This window comes from Aspergillus bombycis (genome assembly GCF_001792695.1).
Source record: "Aspergillus bombycis strain NRRL26010 chromosome Unknown contig00141, whole genome shotgun sequence".
Lineage (NCBI taxonomy): Eukaryota > Fungi > Ascomycota > Eurotiomycetes > Eurotiales > Aspergillaceae > Aspergillus > Aspergillus bombycis.
The window spans coordinates 32,796-60,190 of record NW_019170143.1 but is presented as its reverse complement, the minus strand read 5'-3'; the positions used below and the strand labels follow the sequence as shown (position 1 = coordinate 60,190).

Sequence of the window (27,395 nt, the reverse complement as noted above, 5' to 3'; positions counted from 1 at the left end):
TTCTTATCCGGCTAAGCTTTTCATGGTAGTCAGTCTAGCTGCAGCGCATAAGCGTATGGATGAGATTTTTAATTTTTGGATTCCAGATGTACATAATCATTAGTCTAAAGCACGTATCTGAATGTCTTGTTGTCAATCTCCGTTTGATCCTAGCTCATAATTAGTCTTTTGCAAGTTCACACGCACACCAGAAGGAGAGAAACTTACCAGCATGCCCTTCTCAACACCATCACTCTCCTCGCCGCTCGAACCGAGGGCTTCCCGATCCCTGCGTTTATTCTCGAAATACATGTACAGGTAGAGCGCAGTGATTGAAACCAGCTTCACCGCATAGCCAACCAACATCCTGCACAACAGTTAGCACCGATACCCGCACCCGATCCCCCAGTCCGGCTCGAAACTCACGCAATATAAGCACTGTGATACCCCGGTGCCTCACTGGACTTGAATGTCTGCGGCCCAATGATATTTCCCACACAATACCCCGTGAACAACAACGCCCCGGTGACCTGTTTCTTCGTCGACCCCGCAATATTGGAGCTCACGATCGTCAGACTCATACTGAATCCCAGTCCCTGGAAATAGCACAGCCAGAGCGCGACCAGTCGGCCCCATTTATTCGAGTCCGGCAGGCCAACTAGCAGCGAGGATCCGATGATGCAGACCAGATTGGCGAATATCATGCACGCACTGCGCGAGTGGAATTTGCCGCTATATTTCGTCGCAATCATGCCGCCGAAGAGGAGGGTGAGGAATTGGACCGCTCCGCCGGGGATTTGCAGGTATTGGGTTCCGAGGGTGTCGAAGCCGAAGGATTTGACGATGATGGAAGTGAACTGCGCTCTTGTTAATATCCCTCCAGAGAGCGGAATGGGAGGCTCCAGGCGGACATACACTCGTCAAGGCGGAGTTTGGAACTTGAGCTCCAATAGCCATGATGAACAATAACCACGTCTTAGGATCCCTGGCTGCCTGCCACACTTGGTACCATTTGAAGTGGTGGTTCTTTACGCCTTGCTGGTTGATCGCGACACGGTCGATTGCAATCGCTTTCTCGCGCTCGGTGAGGAACTTGGCCGTCGATGGGAGATCGGGGAGGAAGAGGAGAGATACGATTCCGATGACCAGTGATACCGCACCGAAGATCAGGAACACATACATCCATCGCGGGAGACCGCCGGCTATGTGTCCAATAGCGTAGCCAAGGAGACTGTTGGTGGTTAGTGTTTCGCTATCTTTAATTTCGTGGCTTTAGCAGAGACCCACCCTCCAAACATGGTGGCAATGCCATTGGTGCAGTAATAGGTTTCGAGACGCAGAGGCTGCTCACTTGAGGTGTACCAGATGCTCATCATCAGGACGAATCCTGGGTTCACAACGGCTTCGGTGACTCCAAGGAGAAAGCGGTTGACGGCTATCCCGGCGAAGTTGTAACAAGCCGGGGTTGTCATCAACAGGCCTCCCCAGACTATAACTGTCAGTCTTGCTCAACATGGTACAGAGTAAGGAGGTCCTACTTATAGTAGTTATACTTAGAAACTTTCCAATTGGAAGTTTTTGAAGGGCTAATCCAGCCGGCCACTGCGCGACCAGATAGCCGAAATAGAAGATAGACCCTAGTCCCAGTCAGCCATGGTTAATTTACTGCGCAAGAAAAAAAAAACATACCCAGCCATGAATAGTCTTGGCCTTTCAAATTGGTGCCTTCCTTCAAGCCGTAGACTGACGAAAAGTTGAGACTGTTTTTGTCGAGATACTAGAAAAAAATAAGCATTCGATCATGATTCGCCAATGTATCCTTCATACCTGCAATAAGTATATGAGAAACAAAAGCGGCATTAATCTGAAATCGATTTTCCGCAGGACCTTTTTAGCCTCTTCTGGGGTATATTCCAATTGACGAGTTTGTTGGTAAACTTCATAGCTATCATCGCGATCCGACGATCCCGTAGACGACAGAGGAGGCGACGAAACATTCGTCTCAATATCTTTGGTCGAGCCCATACTGCGAAATGCCAGAAGTCACGACAAAAGCAAGACCAGCCCGCACACACTCAACCTCATTTTCCTAGCGAAAAGGCCAGCTTTTATAACTCCATATCGCGAGGCTACGCGAGTCTACGATGCGGGCCACGACCCCACAGACATGGTCCGATCACAACCATGTTGGGAAACTAGGATTGGGAATGGGTTTCAGACAAAGGCGAATATCATTTGACGTCGAAGATGTACACGGCGCGGAGTGCTTGTTGTTGAGTGGATGGTTGGTGGTGTTGGTGTACCGTGTAATCACGACATCGACCCCACGATTGCGTTTTCTCGGCAGTTACTGATGGTGTCATAGCTGCATTGCTGCTCGGCAAACGTCCGTTAATCTAATATGTTTTGAAGGGTATAATTCGCTATTAAGCAAGACCAGTTTATGCACCATGCCGTGAAGAATGTAGGCTTGGTCGTGGGACGAGATGTCGGGTTGCCGTTAGATATGTTTTTTCCTAATTGGGAAATGCTATGGGGCTATCCATCCCAAACTATATCTTAACCCTAATATCACTTTATATAATGCGATTGTTCACCGATTAGATATGGTTCTAGACAGAGGTACTTTTATTTGAATTATCCTCCGCCCGAAGATAGTCCCCCAAATTGTCGCATTGAACGGTCCTATGCGTATGCATTGCGTTGATCCATCAGTGAACTGCCAACGGCTGTACATCGAATACTAACTGTCCTTATCGAAAAGACAGAGATAAAGTAGAATGGTCAGCACGCCGATAGTAGACATTGATCGACCTTTGTTTTTTTCTCTCTCTTTTTCTATACACCAACTTTTGTCTTATTACCTTGCAAGACATCCATTCATATGGACATTGTACTGATCAGAAGCATTAGATTCCTGGATGAGATTCAAAACTCAACCCAGGCATTCCCTAAGCCGCCTACATCAAGAATGCATTCATAATGAGTATTCTCATGTGACTATACATTAGACATAACTACATACATAAAGAAGCCGTATATTACAGGTGATATAATACATCTGAGGAGAGGCCATGTCGCTATACATATCAGGCCTCTAAAACATCAGGGTGGGGATCGCATGGTCCCTGGGTGCAGTATGAAAGCATATTGGTAGCCGGAAAATGGATAGCCAGGCGTGTATGTGGATCAATCAACAGAGCAATACTGTCTGTGTTCACAGGACGGCAGCGGCCAACGCCACAACGGCACCTCCGAACAGCATACCGGCATCTCCAGTGATCTGGGGCATACCACCGGTGCTGACGGCCGAAGAGCTGGAACTCGAGCTCGAGCCGGAAGAGGAAGCAGAAGACTTCGAAGACGTCTGGGCCGCTGAGGTAGTGCCCTGACTGCCTGACTCGGCTGTGGTGGTCGCCGAAGCGGTCGCCGCCACACTGGTAACAGACCCAGCGGTGATCGTTACCGGGACAAAGGCCATTTCACTCTGCTGGATAGTTGAGATAGTAGTTCCTGGGAAGTTGGCTTCAGGCCCGCCGGCAGTTTCAGTGCAAACGGCAGAGGTCGTTCCAGCCACGGAGCATTTGACGGTCATATAACTGTAAGGTGAAACGTGTTAGCCGGTGTCTCTGCTGAGGGTATTGTGTGAAGAAAAGATAAAACGCACAATTCTGGCTTTTCGTTCAGCTCGTAGATGATAGTCGGCGACGCATCCGTGACAGTGAGACCAGGCCCCAAGCCACAGTCATATCCATAGTCATCCTCATCGCTCGCGGTCGCGGTCGGAGGAGGGGCACAGCTGACACTATAGGTTGTCGCAGTGGCGTCCTATTCTACATGTTAGTCCATGCGATAAATTGACAGAGCCCCGCGGCCAAGGGATCGTCCGATCGTCAATCTGTGGGGTACTGACGTTACCAACGATAGAAGCTTCCAAGGACTGTGGGTCTAGACCAAGGAGAAACATAGAAGTTACGCTGCTACTCGCTGAGATGAGGCCGGCCATCGCCAGGCCCATAAGCAATTTCACAGCCATGGTGGTTCAAGTGATAGATGGTGATTTTCTCGGTGGTCAAAATGCGGCGACACGAACAAGGAGGTCCGAGTAACGCGGCGGTTTAAGTAGTCGAGAAGCAGGGTCGTTCTGTCCTCGAATTCAGGGCCAGGGGCAAAAGAAAACTCTAAAGCTTGTCTAATCTCTTTTCAGGTTAGAAGAGGGACCTGGGAGATAAATTTGGGGATCGGTTCAATCTAGGCCCCTTTAGCGACTTTTTATGAGTCCAAACCCTACCTTGTTATTGGTGCCGGCGAACACCGGTAATGAACTAGGATTAGTTTGATATTAGGTAACCCTTGGATAAATCTCCTGCTTTTGCCACTAAAGGAAGACTGGCAGTAAGTGCTAACCGGTACCTGAGGGCCCACTTCTGGCCCATGGGGCATCTTCGGTACCTATCCATAAGCTAGAATCAGACTAACCCTACATGCGACAAGCTGATATTTGACTTCAAACCTCCAAAAAGAAGTACCCAGGTCGCAGGTAAAGACCGTTATCACGACCCAGGCACAAGTTCCTAAGCAGAACAATTCAGTTTACGCTTTTTATAAGCCGGACATGGGGTATCATCGGAGTCCGTAGGCCAACCGTCTGCGGTGTTCTCACTCTTCACATCACTGTCCTCTTCAATAATCGGGATGGAGTGCGCGGTCGCAAATAGGAGCACATAAAGTCCATGATGGGCGGCGTCTTCTTTTCCACACCACTTTGGTCGGTGTAGCGAAAAGGTTGAATTCTTGCACGAAGTAACAAGAGTCGAAGCGCTGCTGGCCGGAAAGCTGAACGCCCCTATGGCCTACTCCCTCGAAGAACACCGAGCACAAGTCTTCCAGAAACCCACAGGGGAGAGTCTCCCTATGTGCTTGGAATCTCCTCTTCCCTTCTTTTGCTCGCCCATGAATCCATCGCCATCTGACGTAAAGGGGAACCTGGAAGGGTACTACAATTACGCAACATTACTCAGCTACAGGACAACACCGGATCCAGCTTCTGAGGGTTAAACCAGATCATAAAAACGTTCAAATAGCAAAACTATCAGTAATAACAGATAAAGCGACGTATAAATGAACACCACTAATAAGCAACTACCCCAAACCCACGTCCTTAATTTCCAGACTGATCACTCGCGTGCAGAAGTTGTTTGCAAGCGAAGAAATTGGCATATATGTCCCTCCTCCATGTAACCTCAATCAGAGACAGGAGCAACCAAGGTAGTTATTGGTGCAGCGACCATTGCGACCATCGCAGCCATTCTCATTGCACTTGCCGGTGTTCTTGCCACAGCCATATCCACATGGACAGCCCAAGTATGGGCCCTGTGTTCAATGTACATCAGTTATGTCCCACACCAGTTTGGCCACAAGGCGGAGTTAGACTTACCGAAGTGCAGGTTATACGGTTCGCACTAAGCTCCCCATGGCAGTTGTTATCATAGCAGTTCCCGTTGGGCCAGCCACAATTGTTGGCAACGGCGGCTTCGTCTGGGTTGGCAGAAGGGTGCGAGGCAGCCAATGAGGCCAGGCCGACTAGAAGAAGAGTCTTGAAGTGCATGTTTGTGCGTGTTGGTCTTGCGGATATAGAAAGGCTGTAATATGTGCTAGAGGAAGACGATGTTTCTTTGGTGGTTTGAGATGTTCTTTGACAGAGGAACAACTGCGCCTATTTATACCTTTTCCTGGCTGCTCAAATGCCAGGCCATTCACACATGAGCCGGTTTTCCGATATCCATGGTCTTTTGCTTTTTCTTGCTCTCCAGTTCCCCATGAACTATGGCTTTCGCATATGCATCTCGTGTAGCTGACTTAGAGGGATATGTTTGTCATTGGCTATGCAACACAATCATTGGCTTGGCTATAGTGGTTTGTACTACATGAACTATACAATTAAAGCGCTTCCCATCGGTAGACGCATGCCGATGTTCCGATTACAACCTAAGACTACCTCTCCATTACCCCTTGTGGTTGTTTCTCGTATAGCGACAGCAACATTGAATAGTATGAAGTGCGGAGGGAATACTCGGCAGTACAACCTAAGGCAAGGGATGGGTCTAGATTTATGTAACTATGAAATACCAAAAGTGCAGCACTGCAATCTTTCTTCCTGTACCTCCAAGCATACAAGAATAAGCGAAGAAGGCTTATGAGTAGACCTAGAATGCCTCTAATTCTTTTCAAAGTGAAAAGCGAAATGCCAATTGCCATCAAGCTCCTTCAATCTCAACTACCAGAGTATGCAGCGTTCTATACGGAATATGGATGTAACCCTGTCGCTTATGTTGCTCACAGCTACGTCAGTACTGTAAGATCCTTGCAGAAAGCGGGGACATATAAGCCACTATCACAATCATAATCATGGCAGGCGCTAAACGGGCAATCCAAGCCGTAACGATTAGCTTAGTTCCCCGGATTTTGTTCAACTTGTGCGTCAGCTCAAAAGAAAATCAAGACACCCTGCATAAGCGCAGATACAAGACCAATGGGCAATAGTAGATCTCCTCCGTCTATCAGCTTACTTTCCTCGTCAGGCATAGCGAACTGCAGTGGAACTCCTTGGCCTATCATAGCAGGGTCTGACCCAAACAGGTGCGGCTGAAGGTTTATATTGACCCGATGATTGCTCAATCATCCTTGTAATTTGGGGATATGGGTAAATAATGCCGAAAGCAGGCCTGTGGCGTTGACTACTTCATATGCAGTGTACGTCAGCCAGCCGTACTTCGGTCACAAGTTGTTCTCTTATAATTCGAAATTATTCCCCATTCAATTTGTCCAGGCACGCAGAGCGGTATTTTGGATTTATTATCACGGGCCGATATACCTTAAGCCCCAGGGTATGAGACTCAAAAGTCAACTCTAATCAGCAAGCAGTAATCGCACAAACTACCTGGCGGTCTTGCATTTGCAAAACCGGTAAGGTCCTTATTCACACGATCACTGCAAGCCCCAATGAAAGCATTGTCAGCAAAGTCTCATAGCCAGATTTTGTGAGAGGATAATAGCAATTTTGATCATGTAAGGCGATTGGCCCTTGAGAAAGTTGACGCCCTATCTGATTCAGATAGGGAGTCATAGCCGTTTTCTATGTCACCTGGCCTTGCCATGGGTCTTGTGGAATACTCCGTATGAATAAATCCTCCCCAGTCGCATAGCAGCACCTTAGACAGTTTCGGACCTGACTCGAGAGTCAATTGAGGGTCCTGGTCCTGCATGCCGGTTCGTGATGGTTCTATCGAAACACCTGTGGAGTGCTTGTGGCGACGCGAGCGTGGAAGTACTCCATCAGCTCTAGACTATGACAGTTAGATATCCGACGTGGAGCATTTGCAAGCCCAATGCGGCTGGTGGAGATTAGGTCTAGTAAGTGTATGATGCTTCGATGTCTGATAGTTTTCCATATAGATATATGCTACTACTGGGCACGTACGTATGTACAGACCAATCACAGGGTCATGAACTAGTGGCAAGCATATTGAGCGCCAGTGGCACTCGACTGGTGATGTCATGGTAAGAAGAAGCCACAGCACGCGAAGCGGGAGTTCCCATGGAGCTATGAAGTTTAATGGCCGTGAGCACATCCATGGTACCAGGTGGATATACTTTGCCAATCGGGTTCTTACAGAGCTTCCTCGTTATGTAGATCGTAGAATGGTATTATCTTATTCATGACAAATTATGTAAAATCATATACAAATGCTAAATCGAGAACCAACATATCGCGAATCTAGTTGATCTTCACGCGCACGCCCTGCGAACCTGGCTTCACATGCGGTAAGAACATATCGCGGTAACAATCCACCGAGGACCGGTCTGTCTCAAACAGCTCGAAGTCGAAGTTTCGGAAGACATTCGCGATCGTGAGGTACATCTCTGCATAGGCCAAGTTGATACCGAGGCAGGACCGAGTACCCTTGCCGAAGGATACAAGGTAGCGCGTCAACTTCCTTCCATCGGGGGCAGCGGGATCCCCAAGCCAGCGTTCGGGCTTGAATGTGAACGATTCGGGGAATATTTCTTCGTCGTGGGCGACGGAGTAGTTGTCCATGCTGACCACTGTGCCAGGAGGAATCACGTAGTTCTTGTAGGTGAGGGCGATGTGGTCCGAAATGCGGAACGCACGCTGGCTTGTACCATAGGACATGCGGACGCCTGATAGATGAGATGGTTAGTTGCAGGACACACGCGACTAGTGTGGGGGAGCTACGCACATTCTTGAATACAGGCGGTTAAGTACGGCAGCTGTTCCAGATCCGTTAACGACGGCATATTGTTAGGATCTGTTATCGCGGCTTGCAGTTCCTCTCGAAGGCGCTGGTGGATGCTTGGTGTGTTTATGATGTGGAAGCTGGCCACCGACAGGGCATATCTTGTTGTATCGAAGCCTGCTCCAATAACTGTAATTGCCTCCTGTTGTAGACGGGTCAAACTGAGCTCTTCCGGGGGCAGATCGGAGTCGAGCAATGCATTGAAAACATTCGTGTGCTCAGAGCCATTCCGCTTCTCCCTTTTGGAGAGAATATCGGCAACCTGATCGGCCATTTCCTATTTTCGTGTTAGAAGCCCTCTCACTCATGCTTTGCTGTCCATCCGTTCAACGGAAAGATGGCGCTTGTTTGTACAATACCTGATTATAATTGTTCACCGACTTCAGGCCCGGTTGCAGAGCCTCCACCAGACCCTGTGGAAGCGAATTGAAGATGGTGGCGATCCATGGAAACTGCGTAACCATATGAACTCCATCGAGCAAGTGAAACAAGGCTTGAATGAAAGGCGATTTGAAATCCGGCGCCTCGAGGAAATCATAGCCGCGATCAAGGCAATACCGGACAATGATGTCCGACGCAATACATCCCATCATCCAGTCAAGGCGAAAGATCTTCCCAGTCCCTTGGTACTCGCGTCGTAGTCGGTCGCAGAGCTTCGTGATCTGCTCCTGCATCATCGGGGACGCATTGTTGATTGCGCGTTTGGAAAAATACGGATTAAGAGCTGCACGGCGATGACGGTGAACTTCATGATTGTGTGTCGGGAATAAGCCATTGGCGTTGTTGAACCGGTGCTCGAGTTCCTTCGGTTTATCCCACGGTAATGTCTGCGAGTACACCTCCTCGAAAAAAGACGAATCCTGGATATGGATTTCGAAAGGACTTAAGCGAACAATGGGGCCTATAGCATCAAGTGAGTGCACGCCCTTTCCCCAGCACATACCCGAAGCGACAGGGATGAAAGACCCGACGCGAACTTACCATACTTCTCATGCAATTTCCGATAGTGGAACAAGTACTGCCCACCCGGAGATTTGAAGAACTCATAGTAGGTCTCGTACCATTGAGTAAAAGCAGCGAGTTTAGGGCCTGGGAATTTTGCCAACGGATGCAGTGTGATGCGATACGCCCCTAACACCAGAGTGTACAGTACAACAGCCACTGCCGTCGTCACGCAGATAGCCAAGGGCGACTCGATTGAAGGTTGAATAACCGACACCAGATCCTGGATGAATCCCATGGTGCAGGGGTTCGATGTTGTTCGAAGCCAAAGGCCTGGGAATATCTACTCCGCGCGTTTGGTAGCCATGGACCCGGCAGTCTGGCACCAGGATTTCTGCAGAAAAAAAAGAAAGCCATTGTCTCAAATATGACAGGCCCCTATTGTGGGTCGTGGCCGTGCGATCCTGCACAGGGTCGTTAAGCGGAGAAGCAGACGGATTGTACGTTTTCGGCGATGGATGCGCAATGACTTTCACCGGGTTGCGTTTAGTTTCGGAGGTCTTGCCATATCGTCGAAGTTTCTTCTGAGTAATACTGAGTATGCCTTGGAAATTGGGGGAGACCCGCATCCTGCAGTACCAGACGATTGGTACGATCAGTTGATAGTGCCGAGTCTCTCACTAGTAGACCCACCACAGTAGTGAGAACACGGACGACACGGCCACCTATCAGATCCATGGGAATTATCCACCGGACGTTTCTCTGTGACTGCCAATTCAGTAATCAAGAGCGATAATCTCCCCGGTCTATGCCGTACTCGGCTGTGTGGCTGACTTTTGCCCGCAAATTTGCTGAGTTTTCTGTGCAGACCACCTAGGTCTCATCCAATATATGGCGTAAACATGCATTGCACCCAGCATAACAAATGAGTCTAGCTTTCAATATTCCAACCTTCGTATTCGACCCATCATGATTCATGAATCATGAGTGACTCTTGATTGAAGATTCGAGCTTTGGCCAAAACGGCCACGGAATTGTTCCACGTAGCACGACATCCGTCTCCATAAATGGCGTAACTTAAAAATGGATGTCAAAGCGTTCGGACAGGAAAGCCCGGTACGTAGTCTGTTGATAGTGAGGATAGTGGCTGGCTGCCTCTGTGGTTGTAGATCCTACACTAGGTCTTGTAGCCCTCACGTGGGTACCTCCAGTACCAGTGCGCACATAAGTCAATTATTCGGTTGAATTTTACAGGTCATGCAGGCTGACGTTCGAAGCATCCATCTACGAGAGAAAAACTTTATTTACGTCCCGTTCGCTAACGAGAATTATTCGTTTTCTCCCAGAGCAGCTGCGTCTTCCATCTTGGCGAACTAGCTGTGAATGGAGTTTGTTGAGTGGACGGATAACGCCGTATTGATTTATCTTAGGGTGGATTTAAAGACATGGCTGGTGTGCAGTTATGTGGGACACCCGTCTTGCTACAGCAAGGTGGGTAAGAAAACTACCACCAAAAAAGAAGAAGAAGGAGAGAGAGAGAGAGAGAAAGAAAAGAGAAGAAAGAAGAAAAAGTGCGCAAAACGGCAAAAGCTGATATGCCGGGCTTCAAGCTTAGCAGTTCATGCGAGACGGACACATCAGCTGCACTCCATTTTACAAGGCAACCCAATTGGAATCAGAGCCGGTATGTTTAGACCACCAAAGCAAATTCTGCAGGCCAGAAGGATAGTCCAGTAGACTAGGCATTCTAGTCGAACTGTCGAAGGGTATCACTTTGCGTTAGCACTTTGCCCTTTTTTTTTGTTTTGCATTTTCTTTACGCTCGGACCGGTGACAGTTCGTTCAGCTGGCGGACACTTCATATGAAGATCGACAGTCGCTCACTAATTACCGAAGATGGTGTGGAGTAGAAGGTCAATCCCAGAAATTTAGCAGATACGAGGAACTTTGCAACCAGCTTAGAAATCAAAAGTCAGTTATATCCGCGTTGGATGCATACACGAATGTATTAGGGCTGGCCATACCACTAGATTGTCGACTACGGGGTAGTTCGTTCGCCGTTGAGGCCCATTAGCGGCCCACTTTCATCGCAGGACGCAGCGGTGATATCAAGCGTGCGATATCGGATTCCCGATAATGCTCCCCGAAGCTCCCAGGGAAGAGTCATGGTCAAATACTGGCGAACAGCTGATATGTTAGGCAAATTGAATGCAAATTATGTCATCCGCGATATATGTCTCTCCCACAGCTTGCTGATAGCCATTGTGAAGCTCTCGTCGACCAAACAAACACGAAGGTTTGCACTGATTCTTTGGGATAATTCCAGGACAAAGGACTCTTTGCTATTGATCGTCCATGATTCATGGCGGATTAGCATGTACGTACCGGTACGCCTCTAGGTACTTTTGTGCTTCCAGTTTGTGGAAGCTTTTCAATAAATGGCGGACAATTCGGGTCTTCAGCAATGCCAAGAAATGCACAACCCCGGGATTTGAACATAATAAATTCCAAGACAAGACTGAGATTGAGCTGGGCGCTAAGAGCGGCACCTATTCTCTCTCCTTTGCAGGGGGCACTACGTGCCTTGATCGACCTTCCATCTTAAGATATGTTGAAGATCGACCTAGGAACTTCCCCTGTGCCGAGTCTCACTTCGCTTATGGGAAAGATAAAGTCCTTGCGTGGAACGTTGCCGAGGAATGCCATTAGCGATTTCGAGAACCGCCTAGGGTATGTGCATGCATACTTCGGTGCGGTGAATCGCAAACTCCGGCTCTATCGAAAGACCAAAAACGGACCAACACCTCGACAGATGATACGCACGTCTACCTCCAATGCGCCCCCAATGAATTTGGCACAGCTTCTCCGCATAGAAAACTACGCCACTGTCTGTCTGTTGCGATAAGAAAGCACTGATATCCTAGCCAAGAACGGAACTTGCGGAAAACTAGGGTCGAGGTGCGCATTACCATGTCAAGGCATCCGTTAGAAGAGCTGGGTAAGGTATGATGGGGCTTGGATGACGTTCTAATTCACTAAACTATTGGACCCTTTCATCTTTTGTCCCAAACTCCTTGCACACATGGGATATACGTGACCGCAGATCGTCGAGCACTGGATCTGCATAGAAGCAGAGATTTGCGGAACCGACATGTCACATAACAACCCCGGGCTAGACCAGATCACAATGAGGTGAAGAACTAGGGATATCCCATAACAAGACCAGGCATAACTAGTTTCTGGTTGAGCCGCACCGTTCAGGAGAAGCAAGATCAGCATTCTCTAGGCGAGAGTATACCAGTAGGTTATTTTCACCTTGCAGGCTTTCGTATCCTGCAATGAACAGATCATATCTAACCGGCATGGCCTGTGATAGATCCAACGGACTGTATAAATTGAGAGATCTCCCGCCCAGCCTCTCCCGTTTTATCCTCATTAATCTCCTCGAACCACTCCAGAATCAAGTCAAGCGGTGAGAAGCTGCGGCCAGGAGATTTCTCTGACTTCCTCAGAGTCTTACACCTATTTCCCGATTGGAGTGAGCGCCGATATGTTACCCGGCGCATGTATCCCAAATTCGTGGTCTGACCAACCCTGAGATTGAAAAACGAGGGAGAGAAAGAGGACATATGGTACTTATTACACCACAATGAGTCTCGCTGTCTCAGGTCATACACAGGAGTCCGAATAATCCTGGAAGGGGTCATATGCAGCTCTGATGGTTATGTGATAAAGGTGGGGAATCTCAACCTCCTCCGCAATTGCCTCTCTGTTGCATCGCGATAGCGCTTCAACCATCGCCCCTTCGCTGGGTGTGACATCAGAGCCCCTGTTCTGCTCGAAGAAAAAGCCACGAAACACGATCGAATCTTGTTGCACCACTTCCTCCGAAGCCAGCCGAGCTCGCCACTGAGGCTGATATAGTCCCACCTGCGGGTACCTCGCGCCCGCCTCGCACACTTCTCACACGCATCTCACACCGGTTTGAAGGCCTATACCAAGCCGAGCGATGAGCTCATTGCTTGGGTCGGCCTATATCCTGTTTCCTGGACAGGGGATATCCCTCGCTTCCTCACCGGGCGCCGTTTGAGCGCGTCAAGGAGAACCCATCAGCGAGTGTGTCACTATGGACGGAGAGCCATACAGCCAGATACAATACAGCACGAATCACGCGAAGCGAATGTGAAGCTTTCATCGAGGCAGATTCAATAGTTCCTCACGCTTCGAACATTAATGATCTTCGGGGGCCTGTTCCAATAATCTCATGGTCGTGGTTTTAGCGCCTGGAGCTAAAAGTCCAACTATCGCCGAATTGACCCACTTAATCTCGAGTTTCTTCAGCTCAGTTAATGCCGACAAATTCAATCTGGTCTGAAGGACACGATGTAACACGACCAGGTGCCAAGCAGAGACGCTGCTAAGTTAGGATTGATACGGGCTCCACCACAAATCATCGCCCCTCCACATGTCCCGCAATCGTACATGTGTTTGCCTAGCTTACCTCCCAGCAGTTAGGTAACAACTTCTTTTGCACCTCGCCACACTTCAGCTGCTGGATAAATATTTAACGACACTCTAACGACCTCACACTCGGCTTGTAACCCTTTTGATCCTCCAAAACATCCACATCCACATCTAATCGTTCACCATGGGTCTCACAATCCACACCGTCGGAACCTCCACCCTCCACCGTCAGGCCGAACGCGCCGTGATTAATCTCGATGTTTCCAGCGAAGGAGACAACCAGTCTACGGTGTCTCAAGACGTGACTCGCACTTCCAACCGCCTTCAATCCCTCCTAAAAGAGATCGCACCGAAGCAAGCATCCGGCGACCCCACCCCCGAAGCCCCCGTTACGTTCTGGAGCATGAGCTCCATCAGCACCGGTAGCTATCTCCCCTGGGACCACGACAGGCGCGAACACAGAGCACGGGTCTACACCGCCCGCACCAACTTCGAGGTCAAGTTCCGGGACTTCAGCAAACTGGGCGAGTTCGTGTCAGACGTGGCGAAGGACGCCCTGGTTTCGGTGCGGGACGTCGACTGGCAGTTGACGGACGATACAAAGCAGCAGCTGGGACAGGAGTGCAGGAAACTCGCGGTCTGGGACGCGCTCGCCAAGGCCAAGGATTACGCTGGTGCGCTGAACATGAGTACTCTTCGACCCGTTGAGATCGACGATTCTCAGGGACACGCTTCGCCAATGATGTTTGCTTCCGCTCGGAGAGCACCTGCATTTGCGGAGTCGGGGGGTGAGCAGGCCTTGAGTTTTGTGCCGGAGAGTTGTGAGATTGAATGCTCTGTGAAGATGCGCTTGGAGGTGGAGTAGATTGTGGGCGAGGGGAGGCTATGTGTTTTTAAGATACCATGCAATGATAATGTGGATATATTTTAATGACTCGAACCATTTCCACAAAGGTACGGTTGCTAGGCAGTAGGACTATGGTATCCTGAGCTTGTTGTTAGGCAGCGGCTTCAGACCAAAGGCTGTATACGACTGGTAGGCAAGAGGGAACGAACCCGCCGCCCGAAAGAGAATGAAACCGAATGGAGATGAAAAAGCAAAAAGAAACTGCTCCCACGCGGATTTGAACCGCGGACCTCATGATTACTAGTCATGCGCTCTACCAACTGAGCCATAGGAGCGAAAGTCGTGCATCATCCGTGAATCGAACACGGGCCTCATCGATGGCAACGATGAATTCTACCACTAGACCAATGATGCTGAAAGAAATGGTCCCGGAGAGGCTCGAACTCTCGACTTCTGAGTTATTAGCTCAGCACTCTAACCGACTGAGTTACGGGACCATTTGTTGAAATTCCATGGTAATTTTATGTTACATGAGCCTAAAGGAAGGCTATGGTAACTTACGGCATCCTATGTGTTTGATTTCGACGTGGCTGAACCACCTTTCACACAATGCAGCTCATAGAGATCCATATTTTTCACGCAACCTTGGTACATCCTTTCGTTAGAACCTATACCCGTTTCTAAACGCGTTTCCCAGTGTTGTTGCTACCCGGGCGGTCGAACGCCGACGTTGCTGTTTGTTTGCTCGAAGATATATATAGTGACTATGACATTCTCCATGGACTACACTTCGACACAAATTTAAGGTGGATTTTTTTGGGCAGGTGTTGTTCATTCTCTGATGACGAATTATATACCCTATACCTATTTTCCCCTCTACCTGACCATAGGCATAACCGTTTTTTTCTTTTGTTGGGAGCACTCAAGGCCCCCCCCATAGCCAATGCTGGGAGCTTCATCTGCAACACATATAGCATTCTCGGTATCAAGCAAGTAAAAGAAGTACGTCAATGGAGCCTGCGCCAGTATAATCGATGAAGCCAATGAGATCAGGACAAGTCAGTTATCGACGTGGTGTTGAAGTCGGGTCTTCACGGCCCGTGAGAGAAAGAGGAGAGGAAGGAAGCGATAACACCGTGCCGCGAAGGAAATAAAGGCAACAAGGAGGAAAAGGCTTTTCAAATTTTCAAAGTGAATATTCGTCATTCGGCCTGTTTCAAAACATAGTGCGTCTCATGTGAAGCTGGATGATTCCGACACTCTCCAGACCCGCCTCCTTAAAGCACTCCAAGAGCTCCGTCTCTTTCCAGATCCTTTGCACACATTCAATATGATTTTCTTCTATAACCTCTTCACAACCGGCATCAGTCCGCCTAATCACCTGCAACTGGTAGGGAGTCCTCTTGATAATACCGTCTAAGGCTGGACTTTCAGTCGGCAGTTGCCTGTAGACAATACCCTCGTAGAGCTCACTCGGAAATTCATGTCGTTCGCACAACCCTGCATCTGTCGCATTTTCATCTGTTGGCTTTGTGGTAGCTTGTGTTGATATTAGATCTTTCTTCACAGATAGGTAGAAACGTCCCGACCGCGGCCGAAGCAGCGCGGCAGCCTGAGCGAAAAACCTCATGAGCTCACCAGCCCTGAAAAGAAGACTGACACTGCCAGACGCGGATAGGAGTAAATCAACCTGATTGATGTGGGTTTCGAGCAGTTCTGCCGAGATTAAATGGAGGACGTCTCCGACTAGCCAATCAATGCGACCGACTTGCGACATGCTCGGCGTCTCCCGCTGTACAGCCAATGCACGATGGATCATCGAAGGCTCTTTGTCAACCCCGATGAACTCGACATTGGACAGAGGAATACCGTCCCGAACGGCATCTGTGGCCAGATTGGCTAGCACACGCCCGGTACCTGTGCCGACATCCAGGACGACAAGATGTTCTCCGTGGTGATCAAGGGGGTAGTACGATTCCATCTGCCTCTCCAGGGCCGATAGATAGACTTTGGCATCACCTTGAGCGTTCAAGGTCGTGACATCTGCCTTGGCCTGGAGATCGTAGTATTCGGCCAAATAAACAGAGTCATGGGATGTGCTTCTGCATCCTTTGCTGTCGCTCATGATGACACAGAGGACTGTCGAGACTGCCTATGTTCAGGATAATCAAAAAACAACTAGTTCCAAGCTAGATGGATCGTGGTGAGTCACGAAGTCATGCCCGTAGGCTTCTTGCTCAGGGAAACAGTTCATGAGAGGAGGAGCTTGAGCGTACTGCCTGCGAAAAGGTACGAGTCGCAGGGATGTGTACCATAGCTAGGATGAATCTATCTTCCGTTGATATTACAAGAAGACAGTAATATGCAGGAAGTTTGGCTGAATAAAAGGAGGCAGTCTTCTGACCTGGTTCACAGTGGCAATGGCAGTTGATGTAAGGCATGGCTCGTGCGCTCCCAAACCCTGGAAACCAAACCAACGGTACGGGTCATCCCACCTGTACCATCACGAATGCAGACTCAGCTTGAGAAGTTATGAACATAAAAGCCATACAATTGTAATCCCTGTGAAAGTAAGAGCCCCGTCAGGCAAGTCCCAAGAATACTACTTGCTGCCTCTTACCAATATATCCTCAGCCCCCTGTTTAGTCGTGCGATTTCACCAAGGCTAGCTCATGTAAAACCTAAAACCATATATTTGGCCTGAAGTAGTAATACTAGGAGAAATCAGTCTGCGGGTGAATAGTATGTCACGATGCCAGCTCATGATGTTCAAGTTGACGTCCAGGAACTTCGACTAGACGGGCCGGTCGAGGTTTGCAGATGTATGATTTATCTGTGACTAGAGTGCTTCCCAAGAGGTAGTTTTGAGCCCTGTCGGCTTGAGGGCGCCTCGTTCGCAGCTTGAAATACATGAGAACAATTGTAAGGGTCAGTAGAAATGTACATCCGAGTCCAACGCCAACACCAAGCCCCAATTTTGCTGGTGGTGATATTGCACCGTTGTTGCTCGAATGGAAGGATGGAACGGGTGATGTGGTGGAGATTAACGAAGTTATTGATGTGGTAAGGGCGTCGCATGATGTTGATATTGACGTTGGAGTTGTTGTCGGTGTTATGTTAGCTGGCGTGAAGGTCCTTCTTGTTGGTGTCAATGCCTCACTAGTTGGTCTCGGTGTTGAGCTAACTGACGTCGTTGTGGACGACGACGACGATGATGATGGTAATGACAGCGTTGTCGTTGTTATTGTTGAATCTTTTGCCCTTTTAGTGATATTGAAGGAACGGCTAGCAAAGAAGCCCGGGGTCTCCGGCTCATCGGCATCTCGGATCTGGAAGAAGAAAACATTACCATCGTCTAGGCTTCGCTGGGTCGATACGATCCAGGTAAATGTTGTAACATCTGATATATTTGCTGTGATCTACCGTCAGGTCGAAATATGAGGAAGTCATTATGCGGTAGTGAACGACGACTTACTTTGAAGCCATTCAAAATAGGGATTATCGTTTTGGCATAACAATATGGAGATGCTTTCTAAAGTGGTTGCCCATCTTAGCTGAACCATTTGTTCAAGCTCGTAGACTGGATTGTCCTTGTAGACATGCATAGGGCCCCCAGCTGGGGGATTGTAGAATCTTCCCGGCTCTGCTTGAACCGAGTGTTGGACCAGAAGAAATGATGTCAGGAGCAGCTTTAACATGCTGGCAATGGTCACGTAAAATTAGCACGCAAATTCTTAGATCGGCTCGGTGGAGCGAGTGTGCATATTAACGTGACAGATCCAGGAACAAAGACATATCCGCTCATGAAAAAATGGAGGGTAAACCAGAAACCTGTTATTGCTCCTAGTGAGATCAGGATGCTCAGAGTCCTAAATCCATCATGGGGACACTGTTCCATCTGAGGGGTTACCATGTTACCATGGTTATCAAATATCCCTGCTAGGCTGAGGTTAGGAAAAGTTGGTGTCTTTCATCTCCTGTCCGGTGAAACAGATGTTTTGGAAACATATCCAATCAATCCAACCTCAGGTGGGCAGTTTCAGCAACAAGTCAACTGCATCTAAGTGCTCGAGGAGTGGACTAAGCGAGGGTTGTGTGACTTTATAATGCCCGAGATAGCACGGATGAAGGCATCGTCAGACAAAGAACTACTTTGTAAGAAATTAGCTGGTAGGGGCTTGCCCGGCGAGAAAGAGGAAGTCCCATTGGATTCCATTCCATGCAGCTAGAGGTTTGAGGATCTTGATCTGCAGGAGGATTTTCAGGATATTGTCATTCACTAAAGGTCCTTTAATGCACCTACCCCCCGACTCACGATACCGTGGCCGCTGCTACAACTTCCTGGATGGTTTGCGAACAAGATGAACGTTGTTGGTCGCTCCACGTCGATGCCTCTATCTGGGAACGGGGTTCAGCCTTATTTTACTATCTTGGTATATCTTTGGAGGTCCTCTGGCTTAAACAACCGGAGTTGTACAACCACCTGAGCCGACCGCAGTGCCCACCCACACAGCGCGCCAGAAATGCCACCTTAGGTGTACATATCATTCTACTCCTGAGAATCTCTATTCCCCATCGGCAGACCGATCAATCACATCTTAGTTCCAAACTATTCTTGCTCTTTCCACTGGACCTGATACTGCCCTGATAATTGAAGACGATGCAGACTGAGACGTAAAAATTCTCTCCCAGATGGTGCAAACCGTAGAGAGCGTCCGCAATCTGATTAAAACCCTTGAGAATGAGACAGCTGCACATGGCTGTGGCGGGGACGTTCTTTGAATCGGGACACTGCGGCGAATACTGGGAGGACTCGTTCGAGACAGTTTTCTACGAGGACCCTACTGCATATCCGCATAAGTACTATTTTGGTTCTGCGAAAGGGAACGCGGAACGTATGCCAGACCACCAACGGGCTGTCTACCGGTCAGCGAACCCGGTGTGTTCTTTCGCGTATGCTTTGTCGCGTGACGGGTCTGGAACAGTGATAGAGCTGTTGGGTGCAGGGCAAGATGTAGCGTTTGATATAAGCATGATTCATGCCTGTGCAGCGGGAAGCTGAAATTTATCTCTGTTGTACCTGAGGTAGTGCATCAATACTTTCCTAACTGGACATGTGGAGTTCAGAGTATTGTTGATATTGGGAACGGGGAGCAGGCTGGTCCTGATGACTGGGAGTTCGAGCTTGCTTTCTCAGCATGTGCTTTTTTAAATTAGCTATTTTCCAATATTTTAGATGCAGGCTAGCCGTAGCTTCAGGTTGGTTACCATTGCGCAGTGTGGAGTGCATAATAAGAGCATCCTTCTGGAAACTCTTATCGAATCTAGCTGGTAGTTTCCCAAAAAACCTTAGAGTACTGGAGAGGAAAAAAAATATTAAGTTTCCATTCACTATCTACACACAAATAATTACCCTCATGAACATCACATCATCAGGTTCATCACTGCTTCTGCAAGAATACAACCTTGCTATCATAATCCGATTCAAACTTATACTGCAACCCCATGTTCATCAATGTCGCACCCGAGTACGCTCCACTGCCGTCAACGCTATACGTGGCCTTGGGATCCAACCCCTGAAGCCTGATCCAGGGAGTAGCATGGTTAACATTAGGGCCGAGTTGGAAGTAGAAGAGGACGGCTTGGTTGCCATCCTCGGAGATGAATAGCACCGCTGGCCAGTTGGACTCCTCAGGAAGCCTGAGACGCCACATATCGCCAGTCAGTACGATTGGGTTGACCTTTTCTGCCAGCGCGATCAGTCCGGGAACCTCAGCCTTCTCGTCCTCGTGCAGCTCGGCGGGGTCGAGCTCGAGACCGAATGATCCACCCATCATGGCGACGTGACCACGGAATTTGACAGGAATGGTACGTCCGGTCTGTGCGTTCGGGACCGCTGAGAGATGGGCACCCATGGCGCTGGGTGGGTATGCCAGAGAGGTACCGAGCTGGATGGTGATGCGCATCAGGGCATCGGTGTTGTCGGAGGTCCAGATCTGCGGGAAGTACTCGAGGACACCAGGATCGAAGCGTCCACCACCAGAGGCACAGCCTTCCCACAGAACATCCGGAAAGCGCGTGGTCAGGGTTTCGAACACCCGGTACATGCCCAGGATGTATTCGTGGTCGTTGCTGGGAGAGGGTGTCTCGTGCATCGCCCGGTTGAAATCCCACTTCACGTAGGAAATAGCCGAGCTGTTGAGGATGTTGGTAATGGAGTCGATGATATAGTCTTGCACCTCAGGCAAAGCAAGGTTGAGAACGAGCTGGTTACGTTGCAGAGTGCGTGGGTATTGGCCGGCATGGAGCACCCAGTCAGGGTGTTCGTGGTACAGGGTCGAGTTGGGGTTGGCCATTTCTGGTTCAACCCAGATACCAAAGCGCAGGTCAGTGGATGAGTTTGCTGCCTTCAGCTTCGTGACATTTTCCACCAGCGGGCTCAGACCGTCAGGGAAACGGTCCGGGTTGGGCACCCAGTCACCCAGACCGGCGTTATCCGATACACGGGGGTACTTGTCGCCGAACCAGCCATCATCCATCACGAACAGTTTCACTCCCAAAGCAGCCGACTCTTCCGCCAGGCGGTAGATTGTGCTCTCATTGTAGTCGAAATACAGACCCTCCCAGCTGTTAAGCAGCGCTGGGCGGTCCGATGTGGCGAACTTGCTCTTGATCAGATGGTTGCGGTAGAGGCGATGGAATGAACGAGACATGCCGCCGACACCGTCGTTTGAGTAGACTGAAACACATTCCGGAGAGGTGAGTGTTTCGCCAGCACCCAGCTGCCAGGACAGCTGACTAGGATTGAATCCCAGAAGAGCACGGGTGAGGCCCTGGGAACCCTTCTCGACATCAACCGAGAAAGAGCCCGTGTAGACAAGGGAAAACCCCCAGGCCTCGCCCTGAGACTCAGTTGTCGAGGGATGCGCTAGCGCAAGGAAGGGGTTGTGTAAGTGGGAGGAGAAACCAGTACTACTTCCGAAGCTGTATATTACGGAGGGGACATTAATTCTCTGCGTCCATCATCGGCTTGGTGAACAGAGACTTACCCTTGGAGACCGTATTCCACCTTCCGTCTCTGACGGTGGGCTTCTCTCGCCCAGTCGCCCCTGAGGCTAATCATGTCAAGGTCTTCATAGGGGAAATCAAAGCTGAAACTAGACAGTGCCTCGACTGTGATATTTTGGGTACCCTTGTTCGTAACGTTCGCGCTCCTCACAATGGCATCATATTTAGGGAAGATGGAGTACGACAGGTCCACAGCGATGGAGCTGTAGTTGTCGTACAGATGTACCACTAAAGTCGTAACATCCTCCTCGCTACCAAAGGTTGCCGGCAAGCCGGGCAAAGCAGGCTTCCCCGGAATCACCGAGTACGATTGATATTGCAAATCTGTCACGGTGTAGCCTGCCTCTTGGCGAATCCGAACGGCGGGAATCCGAAAGTCTCCTCGGCCGTGATCTGGAAATTCACGGCGAGTACGACCAGCCAAACCAACCCAGCCGCCAAGTGCCTCGGGACCCGGTCCTGGGAAGATATCGCCAGTGATGCTGCCACCGAAATGATCTGACACCAGGTCGCCGGTGGTCTCATTCACTCGGAAGCGGTAGGAGACGTTCTCTCCATTGAGGGCGAAGGTCTTGCCATCCGCGACAACAGCTGTACATGTGTCAGTTGGGAGTGAAGCTTGGAAGAGTGCGATACAGGATGAGCTTATGTGGTTCCGCTTACCATTGCTGCTTGCAGTTTCCTGTGCCATGACTGATGGGCCGTTTCCGAAGACAGTCAGAAGACTTGCGGCTGCCAAAGCAGCACGCTTTGGGGAGCCAAACATCTTGACTTAAAAGGTGATTTGCGCTGTAGACGAGACGATCTGAGGCCCCGGAAAGGATGGGTATCCATGCATTTAAATAGTCGCGGGGAAGCATGAAAAGCGACTGATGCCGCAATAATTCCCCCAATCATTTTGTAGCTGCAGTACCATGCAAGGTTCGTCTTCATTACCCCTTTCATCGATGGAAGAACTGGATTCGACACTAACGAAAGGTCCTGGATGTGGACCGGGGAAATTCCCGCACTGATTCCAATAGCCATGAGTGTGTTCCTCTTGCATCGTCACGTCATGGTCCCTTTGATAACTGGGGATAGACAGAATGATTCCCTGACTCGGAATGTGGGGATACTCAACGCCGGCAAAGGCCAATGCGGAGGAATATCGGGGAAATATCTCTGGTGTGTTTTCCTCCCCCCACATACCCCGGTATACCCCATTCCAGCCCTCTCGGTAGGATTGCTATCCTCCTGTCTCATCGGGCTCGGAACATGCTATATAGAAGACAATTTCCAAGCATATCTATGAATGTCGCTGTACAACCTCTGATGGAGCAGCGAAGAGAAATCCAGGGTGCCTCAATATTGTACACAGGAACCCTGACTCGACGAACTCTTAGCGGCCAGGCTGCGGGGTGACCACTGCCTTAGGTTGGACCTTGGGAGCCTCTCAGAATGGCCGAAAGCCAGCCCCACGGGGTCTGTCCAAAGCCGGGGCCTCTTTTCGGCTCGGAGCTATCTCCGGCGCTCGCACTGTACGTGCGCCCTCGAGGTCATCCCACAACACGGTCCTGACCGAGTTTTGAAGCTTGTCTAGAGACCAGACCACTTCGCTCTTTCCAGAACACTCTTCTATAAGTCTCCAAGGCAGTCTGTGTGGGTAGTATGATCATTCACAACTAGCGTTGTAATGCAAAGCGTTTTAGCAATTGAGATTCCGATCATACCACCAGCTCGGTGAGCCCATCCAGGTAGGCAGCTTTCCAAGTCGGCCCTATTCCCTAGTCTTGGCGACTCCGAGCCGACCGGACAGTGACCGAGCCGAATATAATAACCCAGGGAAGATGATCCACCCTATCACATGAAGTGTTGCTTCTGTGCTCACTAACCAAATTCCCAGGACGCAAATTCCACCTGAAGATGCCTGATTCACTCAGTTCGATCAACAAAATGCTTCGGTAGAACCAATATGTGTGACTATAAGGACGAAAGGGCGTTTCTGAGCTGACGTCGGGTTTCTTGGTTAATCCAGTGTTGTTCCTTACCGCACGGGGTTTGTTGCAAGAATCCACCAGCCCTCTCCAGTTATGGCCTGTAATTTTGCTCTCGAGCGTCAGCAAACATTCCAAGTGCCGGCTGGTTGGCCTTATGCTAGGCACAACCGTTAGCGTCAATACGCCGCCTCGGTGAACTCCCCCAGCTTGCTTGTTCATCTCAGCTTTCTCCGCCATCCTTAATTTCCCTGTTTTCCCTAGAAAACAAAATGACTAGGACTCACATGCCGTCTCGAGTGCAGCGAATACCGCAGTCTATGAAGATTATAATATCATTGTTTCAAGTATTAGCCGGAAGACTCGTTCGCCCGTGATGTAGCAGAAGAGATAGCCAGGTCAGGTGTCAGATTCACAGGGCAGTATCGTTGCACCTGGTCTTGGAAAAATTCATTCGATCTATATTGTGTTATAGGGATAGAGCATATCTGGCTCCCATTCATCCATCCCGTGGGGGCACGTGGGACGGTGTGAGCTTCAGCCGTGTCGACATCTACGGATTGATAGCGCAGAGTCACCGGCCATTTGAGAGGAAGATCAACAAATACAAATGCCATGAATGATTTTAGGGACATTAACTGTTACTTTGGTTTGAAATTAGCTCATCAAAGGTGTCGAAATAATGCAATATGTCCTGGGGTCAACTTACAGATCCTGAATGAGAATCATAGCCGTTGGGGCGCTCTCATTTTGTCCTTTAGATCCAGGACATTCCCCTAGTATCATCAGTCGCCCACCCACAGATAAATAAGTTGAGTGCTGAGCTTCTATGTGCACATTAAGTGCTACCTTGCAAGCTCCGAGCATATATGTACCTCAAGTAAATACAAAAGCCAAGAGCTTTTGTGTTGAGTGGCCGCACAATAGACAGTTGCCGGATAACATCTTGAAGCCGAGGGATCTGTGTTATGCGCCTTCTGCTGTATGGCCCCTCAAAGAGGATAGGATTCCCAACCATCAGGTGCGCGACAAACCCCTTTATCCCTTTAGGGAATAATGTATGTTAACGTCTTATTGGCCAGTATTCTGTCAAGAGACCGGAAGTACTTGAGGAGCTTCTCTAAGTACTAATTGGTTGAGAATCTCTTGTTAAGCATGTAATGCTCCGAAAATATTCTCGAAGCTATCGCATTACTGCTATTTCAGTCAAGGGCGACCCAAAGAGAGATAATGATAATATTTCTGCAGATACACGTAAGTAGATACCCCTTCTGTGTTTTTATCCCTATCACCGCAGGAGTCATGATCATGCCTGGAGTTGCTCTACCTTTGCCTCCGCTCCAAGATGATGCAGGCTAATGAACTGATCCAGCTAGTGAAATGGCACACCATTTGATGCCAAGTCTCGGGCTCCAGATATATACAGAGAATTGACCGTAGATTTGAGCTCGATCAGATGGAGGCAATGCCATGTGCAATCCACTAAGGTCTGTACAACAACCATGGTTGAAGAGTGATTGACCATGCCCAGGAAATGTTCCCTTCATATTACTCGATGCTGGCGGCCTTCAAGCAGGGAACTTTGTGAAAGATACTAGTTAAGGATTTCCACTTTATAACCACCCAAAGTAAGTGTTTAATGAAAAGAAAATTACCGCAACAGGCACACATGGGTGGAGAAAACTCGTCATTTAGCGCCGTGTTACAATGCCTCACGTGTCTATTGTGTATCAACAGAGCTTTTAGCACACAAGCTAGTAGCTTTCAGGAGGCATGATGGTAGATAAAGAGTAGATGTTGCTGCTCACACATGTGAATGTTCACAAGAAAAAATGTCATTGACATGAGGAGCTAAGGGCTAACTATTCTAACTACACTGTACAAAGTAGCAGAGGTCCTATATAGATTGTCGTGCTCCATAAAATGTTGAAGGATTGTTGCTCTGATAGTGTGGAAAGGAAGAACTTCCGTAGTTATCGCTTAGTTCGCTTAGTAATTTGGGCATATTTATGAAAGCTCAAATTGACATTATCATAAGGCGTAGTTTTTCTATCTGGTGGCCTAAATACTGCTGCCGGTATGTTATGGTTGACAGATAGTTATCCTCTCCATTGTCAAACCATAGTGTGTGATGGTGTCGCCTGGCTTAGGGCTTGTCGCTGCCTCGATAACAATATGTATTTATGACTACTATTAGATCAGTAGAGAGTCGACCCAAGAAATGTCTAACGCATCTGACCAGGAGGGAGGGTTCTGGCTGTTCATAGATAGACTAAACTTATAATTTCTACAGAATAAAGAAAATACAGTTCTCCTCATGCCGTGATCCTGTACCTTGATTTTATTGATGGACCAGCTAACCCAAACCGACATGATGAAATTGTTGAAGCAAAACGTGCACTCGTCTTCACTACTAGTACTACGAGGGGCTGCCAGCCGGTCAAGTCACTGACAGCTTGCAAGGCTGCTGGCACTTTAATATGCAGTTCAAGCAGTTCAAGCGGTTCTGATATAGTAATAAAATACTGCCGACCTCGGAGGCACTTACTATGCCAGAAATGATGTAAAGAATCCATTCTCAACCAACCAGACCCCAGATCCTACGACGTATATTGCTTCAATGCTACGCTACGCTCTGCCGCGAATTTATTGGTAGGGTCTCATGGGACAATTGGAGAACACTGTCTAGATCAATGGCCGGTCCTGTTAAAGCGTATATCTCCTCTCTGCCTAGAATTTAGGCGACAATCACTCCTCTATGTATGACGCAAAGTAACAGTTTACTGCTACTCCATATTAACGTAGCCATTTTCCTTAAAAGGCTCGGTCGCAGCTTGGCCCCCAGATCAAGCGTGGTGATATAAGGAGTATCAGTAGATAATTCGTCTCCCGGGGTCTCCGGTGGAGCATCAGTGCCAACTTTTCAACTGATCTGTGTTCAACTGGAGTTGTTGGCAATGGTGGATTATCGTTTGATAGTCGGGGCCACAACAGGTAAAAGCAGCGATCGCTTCAGGCACAGCCAGCACTCACATTTTCCTAAGAAAGGAAAGATCCGCAGCACTAGGACCAAGTAGGCATGCATACAACAACCCAAAGGGGAATGGTGTCAGCTAATACCCCATACAGCTAACCAGCCTTGGTTTAGATTCCGTAGATTCCGTAGATTCCGTAGAGACCCAAGACCCTAGTTGCGTTTATACGCCAGAGTATCCAAACTCCAGACTCTAGATCTTTGATTCTCTAGTTATTCGACCAGGATCTTCGCATGCCAACCCTCGCCTAGGTGATGTGCGCTTACCATCCCGGCTTCCGTCTCCACACCTTGGCTTCGGCCCCCAACTGAAGAAACACTACGGACTAATCAACGGATGAATTCGTTCTATGGGGTAGTGGCAATGCTTCTCGGCACGACTGGAATGCCGACGGTTTGTATAATAGAGGCTCGGCATGTAGTAACATAACCAACCCAAGAAGGTCCACTGTACATCCACTGTACATCTAGCCCCCAACATCAACGTCGTCGTCCATGGGAAATGCGGTACTCCCCCTGAAACATCTTGCGTATACGCACATGGAGATGAACTCCGAGGTAAAACTCATTGCACTTGAGTTGGAACACACGTGTCCAAGGCAGAATCTCCAAATCCCTCCTAGTGTCGGCATATCTTAGGACGTATTAGCTCCCTATCCCTCGAATATAAAACCGGGCTCCTATCTCTCCCCAAACACGAATATTTACCAACACGATCTATCAACCTTGTCAATTATTCACCCTCCCAAGAAACTCTATCCACCTCCAAG

The 27,395-nt window shown here is 49.0% G+C and overlaps 8 protein-coding genes across 8 annotated transcripts; 2 read left to right on the top strand and 6 right to left on the bottom strand.

The window, feature by feature from the left end:
• Window positions 1–104: 104 nt before the first annotated feature.
• On the bottom strand, window positions 105–2,004 carry ABOM_010637 (putative MFS transporter; the record flags this gene model as incomplete). Its single annotated transcript, XM_022537765.1, has 8 exons — window positions 105–149; window positions 208–346; window positions 406–836; window positions 895–1,210; window positions 1,267–1,468; window positions 1,533–1,616; window positions 1,669–1,756; window positions 1,807–2,004. 8 exons carry the CDS (start codon window positions 2,002–2,004, stop codon window positions 105–107), a joined length of 1,503 nt encoding a protein of 500 aa, XP_022384234.1.
• Window positions 2,005–3,196: 1,192 nt separating this feature from the next.
• On the bottom strand, window positions 3,197–4,015 carry ABOM_010636 (GPI anchored protein; the record flags this gene model as incomplete). The annotated part of the gene is made up of 3 exons (XM_022537764.1): window positions 3,197–3,578; window positions 3,647–3,807; window positions 3,893–4,015. 3 exons carry the CDS (start codon window positions 4,013–4,015, stop codon window positions 3,197–3,199), a joined length of 666 nt encoding a protein of 221 aa, XP_022384235.1.
• Window positions 4,016–5,226: 1,211 nt separating this feature from the next.
• ABOM_010635 (uncharacterized protein) lies at window positions 5,227–5,587 on the bottom strand (the record flags this gene model as incomplete). Its single annotated transcript, XM_022537763.1, has 2 exons — window positions 5,227–5,352; window positions 5,417–5,587. The coding sequence occupies 2 exons, from the start codon at window positions 5,585–5,587 to the stop codon at window positions 5,227–5,229; spliced, it is 297 nt and encodes a 98-aa protein (XP_022384232.1).
• A 2,169-nt stretch (window positions 5,588–7,756) lies between these two features.
• On the bottom strand, window positions 7,757–9,537 carry ABOM_010634 (cytochrome P450; the record flags this gene model as incomplete). Its single annotated transcript, XM_022537762.1, has 4 exons — window positions 7,757–8,181; window positions 8,241–8,574; window positions 8,657–9,198; window positions 9,279–9,537. The coding sequence occupies 4 exons, from the start codon at window positions 9,535–9,537 to the stop codon at window positions 7,757–7,759; spliced, it is 1,560 nt and encodes a 519-aa protein (XP_022384233.1).
• Window positions 9,538–13,887: 4,350 nt separating this feature from the next.
• On the top strand, window positions 13,888–14,568 carry ABOM_010633 (SIMPL domain-containing protein; the record flags this gene model as incomplete). Its single annotated transcript, XM_022537761.1, has 1 exon — window positions 13,888–14,568. One exon carries the CDS (start codon window positions 13,888–13,890, stop codon window positions 14,566–14,568), a length of 681 nt encoding a protein of 226 aa, XP_022384238.1.
• A 1,198-nt stretch (window positions 14,569–15,766) lies between these two features.
• On the bottom strand, window positions 15,767–16,675 carry ABOM_010632 (class I SAM-dependent methyltransferase; the record flags this gene model as incomplete). Its single annotated transcript, XM_022537760.1, has 1 exon — window positions 15,767–16,675. One exon carries the CDS (start codon window positions 16,673–16,675, stop codon window positions 15,767–15,769), a length of 909 nt encoding a protein of 302 aa, XP_022384239.1.
• A 785-nt stretch (window positions 16,676–17,460) lies between these two features.
• ABOM_010631 (uncharacterized protein) lies at window positions 17,461–17,991 on the top strand (the record flags this gene model as incomplete). The annotated part of the gene is made up of 1 exon (XM_022537759.1): window positions 17,461–17,991. One exon carries the CDS (start codon window positions 17,461–17,463, stop codon window positions 17,989–17,991), a length of 531 nt encoding a protein of 176 aa, XP_022384236.1.
• Window positions 17,992–19,991: 2,000 nt separating this feature from the next.
• Window positions 19,992–22,384, bottom strand: ABOM_010630 (alpha-galactosidase; the record flags this gene model as incomplete). The annotated part of the gene is made up of 3 exons (XM_022537758.1): window positions 19,992–21,534; window positions 21,600–22,209; window positions 22,282–22,384. The coding sequence occupies 3 exons, from the start codon at window positions 22,382–22,384 to the stop codon at window positions 19,992–19,994; spliced, it is 2,256 nt and encodes a 751-aa protein (XP_022384237.1).
• Window positions 22,385–27,395: the final 5,011 nt, after the last annotated feature.